The sequence below is a fragment of the Lepidochelys kempii genome, chromosome 20 (genome assembly GCF_965140265.1).
Source record: "Lepidochelys kempii isolate rLepKem1 chromosome 20, rLepKem1.hap2, whole genome shotgun sequence".
Classification (NCBI taxonomy): domain Eukaryota; kingdom Metazoa; phylum Chordata; order Testudines; family Cheloniidae; genus Lepidochelys; species Lepidochelys kempii.
The window spans coordinates 14,951,585-14,958,235 of NC_133275.1; the positions used below are offsets into that span (position 1 = coordinate 14,951,585).

The following is a 6,651-nucleotide window of genomic DNA, read 5'->3' on the forward strand; positions in this document are numbered from 1 at the left end:
GAACCTATTGCCTCTTGTTCTGCCCTCTGTGGCAAGGGAGAACAATTTTCTCCATCTTTTTATGGCAGTATTTCAAGTATTTGACAACTGCTATCATGTCCCTCCTTAATCGTCTCTTTTCCAAACTAAACACACCCAGTTCCTTCAGCCTTTTGCTCATATGGCTTGCATTTGATAATCTTTGTCGTTCTCCTCTGGATCCTTTCCAGTTTCTCTACATCCTTTCTATAGAACGGTGACCAAAACTGAGCACAGTACTCCAGCTGAGGCCTAAACAGTGCAGTACGGTCACCTCCCCTGACTTGCGTGCTATGCCTCTGATGATCTGAACCAAAATTGCATTTACTTTTTTTGCAACAAACTCCCTCCCAGAGGCTACACCCCTCACCCTCTCCTGCACCCCAACACTCTGCCCCAGCCCAGAGCCCCCTGCTGCACCAAACTCCTTCCCAGAGCTTGCACCCCTCACTCCTGCACCCCAATTCCCTGCAGCCTATGTGAGTCTTACTGTTTTGCATGAATGCTGTGTGTGCCTCAGTTTCCAATGTCTAGGTGGTGGGAATAAGCGTGTGTGACTTTTGTGGGGGTTGCTCCAGGTGCCTGCACCGATGCTATGGTCGCCCCTTCGTAACCTGAGACCCAGGATGGGGATGCGACCAGGTGACTCTTGGCCCGGGAAGTGAGACAAAGGCCGGAGGAGGAGCAACAGGCAGGGCAGGAGCCAGGCAGCTGGAAGCGAGTCAGTCTTGGCTGGCTTGGGGCCCAGGGGGAGGGCCAGAGCCCTGGCTCTGGGTTCCCCTCCCGCCAAGATGGGCTTGGCTGAAAGTCACTGATTTCTGTGCTAACAAGTTCTGACCTACGCTGTGTTCCTGTCAACTAATAAACCTTCTATTTTATTGGCTGGCTGAGAGTCACATCTGACTGCAGAGTTGGGGTGCAGGGCCCTCTGGCTTCCCCTGGACAGACTCGCTGCGGGAAGTGCACAGTGTGGAAGGGGATGCTGAATGCTCTGAGGTCAGACCCAGGAAGGTTGAAGCTGTGTAAGCTTCTTCCCCTGGAGACAGTATACTCAGGGAGAGGAGGCATGCTTCCCCAGAGTCCTGACTGGCTTTGTAGGGAGTAGTTCCAGAGCATCACTCCGGTGACTCCTTGACAATACTCCACAGTTAAGAATGTTACACTGATTCGTGACAATCCCTGAAGGATTTTGGATCTATAAACCACAAATGACACTAATAAAAAGTAAAACATATGAAAGATCCAATGGATTCTATGAAATTAGGTGCAGTGTGACCATTTGACCCGTGCACCCAAACTCCCTCCCAGAGCTTGCAACCCTCACTCGGGCTCCCCAGCTCCCTGCCCCAGCCCGGTGAAAGTGAGTGAGGGTGGGGAAGAGTGAGCAACAGAGCGGGGGGAATGGAGTGAGTGTGGTTGGGCCCCGGGGAAAGGATGGGGCCTCAGGGAAAGGGTGGGGTAGATCCTGGGTTGATCTTAAATTCAAAAAGTGATCTTGTGCATAAAAAGGTGGGTGACCACTGCTTTACTGAAATCCACGTTCTACTGCATTTCTTTTGTCTAGAAAATCAGTTCTCTTCTCAAAGAAAGAGATCAGGTTGGTCTGACACAATCTACCTTTTGTAAAACTGTGTTATATTTTATCCCAATTACCATTTACCTCTATGTCCTTAACTATTCTCTTTCAAAATTTGTTCTAAAACTTTGCATACAAGTGAGGTCAAACTAAAGGGCCGGTAATTATCCAGATCACTTTTTCCCCCTTTCTTAAATATAGGGTACTATATTAGCAATTCTCCAGTCATAGGGTACAACCCCCGAGTTTACAGATTCATTAAAAATCCTTGCTATTTGGTTTGCAATTTCATGTGCCAGTTCCTTTAATATTCTTGGATGGAGATTATCCGGGCCCCTGAGTTTAACTCTTTGAGTTTGGCTTCCACGTTGGGTATGGTAATTTCTATTTCCATATCATCGTTCCCATTAGCCTCCCTGACACTGCTCCCAAGCTCTTCATTACCCTTATTAATAACGAAGACAAAATATACATTTAGGTGTTGAGCCATGCCTAGATTATTTTTAACCTCCACCACCATCCTTATTGGTTTAGCTGTCCCACTTCTTTCCTTGTTTTACTTTTATTTATATAGCTAAAGAACTGTTTACTAATTGACTTTAGTGTACGTTGTAAGGTCATAGAATCATAGAATCATAGAATATCAGGGTTGGAAGGGACCCCAGAAGGTCATCTAGTCCAACCCCCTGCTCAAAGCAGGACCAATTCCCAGTTAAATCATCCCAGCCAGGGCTTTGTCAAGCCTGACCTTAAAAACCTCTAAGGAAGGAGATTCTACCACCTCCCTAGGTCCAACTGTGCTTGGCTTTTGCCAGTTCTTACTTTTTCCTTAAACATTTTGACCTCCAAGAGGTAGCTTTTCTTGCTAATCTATCCCATCTTCAATTCCTTGTAGGCTTTCTCCTTTCTCTGTCTCCTTTCCTTTCTCTTAATCACCTGTTTGAAATGTTTGCTCATCCAGTTTGATATGCATTCCTTCCCAATGATTTTTTTTCTCTTTGCTTGGGATGCAGGCTTTAGACAGTTTCTGCAACTTTGACTTAAAGTAATTTCAAACCTCCTCCACATTCAGATCCCTGAGTTCATCAGTCCACTTCCCTGACTACTTCCCTTAATTTTTTAAAGTTTGGCCTTTTGAAATCAAGAACCCTAGTTGCAGACTGGTTTTGTTAATTTTTTTATTTAGTTTAAATTAAATAAATTCATGATCACTCAAAAGTTGTCCTCCACAACCAGTTCTTCTCTGAGGTCCAATACTAAATCTAAAGTGGCATCACCTCTTGTCAGTTTGGTGATTACTTAGTGAAGAAATGTCAGCTAACACATCCAGGAATATCTTAGTCCTACCAATGTTAGTAGCATATATATGTCCAGGAAATTAAAGTATCCCATAATCACACAATTCCCATAAAGAAAAGGAGGACTTGTGGCACCTTAGAGACTAACAAATTTATTAGTCTCTAAGGTCACAAGTCCTCCTTTTCTTTTTGCGAATACAGACTAACACGGCTGCTACTCTGAAACAATTCCCATAGTATTCATTTAATTCAAAACTTTAACGAGGTCTCTATCCATATCCAAACTGAATCCTGGGGGGTCTGTTACAGTCACCAAGTACTATCCTAGTGGAGCCTCTGTTACCTTTCTTCCCCAAAGTGATTCTGACCCCAACAGATTCCGTTTTATCCATTCCATCACTTCTAACTTCTTTACATTATCATTAATATACAGTGCTACTCCACCACCTTTATCTTTAATACCACATACTCTTCAATACCTGTGTTCCAGTCATGGCTACTATTCTCCCATGGTTCTGTTCTCCCTAGAATATCTGGTTTCACTTCCTGCACCAGTACCTCTAGTTCCTCTATTTTGTTACCCAGGCTCCTTGCACTGGTGTTCAGACATCTTAGTTGTTTCTGCTTGGCTTTCCCCAGATTCCTCACCCAACTGGGTGCAGCCATTTTATTGTCAGTATCGCATACCTGACTGTTACTGTCTGTGGCAATTGCATCTTTGTTCCTAGATATATGAGTTTACATTTGGCCACATTGAAATGCATGTTTGTGTCCAGTTTACCAAGCAATCCAGATTGCTCTATATCAGTGTCCTGTCCTCTACATTATGTACTGCTCATTCAAACTTTGTGTCATCTGCAAACTTTATCAATGATGATTTTATGTTTTTTTCCTAGTAATAGATAAAAATGTTAAACACTGTAGAGCCCAAAACTGATCCCTGAAGGACCCCCCTTGATACACACCCTCTCAATGATGATTCTCTCGTTATAATTACATGTTGAGACTTATCTGTTAGCCAGTTTTTAATCCATGACCATTTTATGGTTTTGTGCTCTCGCTGTAGGTTTGCTGTGGGGACTTAATCTCACGTGCAAGTCATTGACTGTTCCTTTCAATGACACTAAGAGTCTATCCGTACCACAAAGGATGCCAATAAAAATGTTAGATCTCTGCATGCTGTAGTGACTCCTGCCTCCCTAAATGGTAGAAGGGTTCACCACCCCAAGGAAAGGGACAGGAATTTGGGACAATAGATGGGTAGTGTACAGGATTTGGATAGTATCCAATTAAATAGTTTGTGAGCCCTCTAGTGGTGCTCACTGTGTTCTCTGTGTTAGAAATCAGTCAGAGCAGCAGTGTGTGTATAGAGCTAGGGCAGCATGTTGTTTGTGTATTTAGCAAACACAATCATTTGGGACCCAACTCTGCCTGTGTGGTTTCTTGTGTAAAGAACAAAAGACATGCTGTTATGTCTAAGAGGGGAACCTCCCAGCACACACGTTTCTGTCTGTTTCTTTGAGAGCGTGTGGCACAAGCTGTCAGCATAGTCTGTGTGGTATGTAGATTGTAGTGGATTTTTTACCTTCAGTCCTTTTGGTCTGATGTCCATCTGTTTGCATTTGGAAAGGAAGATGATGTCTGTTTGTATCTGTACGAGTTTTTTCATGAAGTTGATAGATTTCCACTCCATACGGCTAAATGCAGTGTCTTGCATAATGACAGGTTTCAGAGTAGCAGCCGTGTTAGTCTGTATTAGAATACAGACTAACACGGCTGCTACTCTGAAACTTTTCTGTCTGTGTTCACCATCCTTCAGACATTGCAGGCAGGATAAGGATTAGCCTCCAGGAGCAATGATGGGAATTTTGGACAACTGAGGGAGTTGGTGTCTGACTCATAACTTCCTGTATCCCATCCCATTCTTCCCTTCCCTAGAAATGGACCTGGTGTAGGTGGTAGAAAGTCAGGGACATAAAGGAAGTGTCCAGAGAAAATTGTGGGGTCTTCATAAGTCATCACATTGCACAGAATCATGTTTTATAAACTTTCCAACTCCTCCCTTCCCCTCTCTTGCTGGTTCAACAAGCTCCATTCCAGTAGCATGATGAACTCTGCAGTCCCTTACTCCGAACAAGAGATGTGGCAAAAGCAACAATAGGCATCTTAGAAGGCAGCAATGGCAGTCTGCAACTAAAATACATCTGGGGGAGCTGGGCTGATCTATATTATCTATAATGGCCCCTAATGTTTATGAACCCCCCTTGAATTTGCCCTCCACACCCCCCAGCTGACCTAGCTGTCTCCAAAATCTGCTCTGTTTGGTGGATTATGATCCACATGAAATAGTATTTTAGCACCATGAGATGCCACAGATGTTGAGCCCTAGTGTTTCTTGTGGCAATGGGTGAAGCTGATCATTCCCCAAACATTGCTAGCAAACCATTTCTTCTTTCCATACTAGCACAGCTATGCTTCAGGTCACTGAAAACCTCCTCTGCCTCCCTTATAGTTCCCTTTGATTCTATCTCACATACAAAATAGGTCAAATTCACATGCGGCCAGACTGGAAAAGAGTCTGTTAAAGGCAGGTAACAGAGGTGATATGCGTGTCAGCAGGAGAAGGCTGCGGTGCCCAGACAACTCATCTTCCCCTTGAACTTCTTGTCTCTTAAACTCAGACCTGGTAATCTGGGGATCTTAATATTCTTTCTGTCAGACATGATACTGGGGTTTCCACTGCAAGTGCATCTCTTTTTGGGGTCCTTTAAAACATTGCATCTGGGATTACACCTTGTCAATACTAATGAGAAAGATTTCCTCCCAGAGCCCAGCTCAGGATCACACTCCAAGCTGTATTGCATAATATTTGTTTTTCTTTTCTGAGACTTTGAGGAGGTAAGAATCCTTCCTGCCCTGCTGAAAATCCAGAGTCTGCTCAGTTGCATAGGTGGGCCCCTGTTCAGCAAGCCAATGGAGTGACTCCAAATGTACAGAGGTGTAACTGAGAGCAGAATTTTGCCCACTGTATCTGGCAGGGACATTTTACTCTTTCACATACATCCAAAGTTCAGCACAATCCCAAGCAGTGCTCGGTGTTTTTCACATGCTTAGAAACTTTAGCTTTTGCCCTTCCTCCACACAAGTGAAATAGGAGAGGAGCCCAGGACCTACCCACAGTGGGAAAAAACACCTACCATGTTCACAGTTATTTCACTGCAGGCAGAAACACAGTCATAATTGCAGAAGATCCAGTGACCAACAGGACAATAGGCAGGCTACTCACCCTGACTTAGTCCTTGCATCCAGAGGAATTAAAGCCCTTGAAGATGAGGTCTCATTGTTCAAGCTGTTTCTTAAGGGAGGCAGTTGCTTTCTTTATATCACAAGATTCGCTGAGGTTCAGTAAGAGAGAGAGAGAGAGAGAGGAAGGCAGAAGGGGAGGGACTGAGAGAAGGGCCCAGAGGCCGTATAGAATGACAATGGAAGGAAATGCTTTATCAAACCTAGAAAGCCTGGCCAACCGGGCCCTGGGAATGCAGAAAAAAAAAAGGCTTGAAGAAGAAAAGTTAGCTAAGCTGTTCTGGGTGCCTCTCTTGGCCACACATAGCCCCACTCCCCACCAACCCCTCATAACACATGCACAATGCAAGATGATGGAAACTGTCAGATGCAAAGCTCTTTTTTGATTAAGCAAAGGGACGTTTTGACATTTAAAAAACAAAAAGGAATTGGAATCCAAAGTGCTCCCCTCCTCCC

The 6,651-nt window shown here is 44.2% G+C and overlaps 1 protein-coding gene across 3 annotated transcripts in view; it reads right to left on the bottom strand.

Annotated features, from left to right (window-relative positions):
- Positions 1–6,285, bottom strand: part of HDAC7 (histone deacetylase 7) — a 241,346-nt gene extending 235,061 nt beyond the window's left edge. For 2 of the 3 annotated variants that reach the window (XM_073318376.1, XM_073318374.1), the window contains exon 1: positions 6,179–6,259. Coding sequence is in view for 1 of the 3 variants with exons in the window: in XM_073318375.1 (XP_073174476.1) it covers positions 6,179–6,197 (19 nt within the window). In the remaining 2 variants the exon portion in view is untranslated. Of the gene's footprint in view, positions 1–6,178 lie in introns of all 3 variants that reach the window. The other variant, XM_073318375.1, reaches the window with a different exon arrangement.
- Between the last annotated feature and the right edge of the window lie 366 nt (positions 6,286–6,651).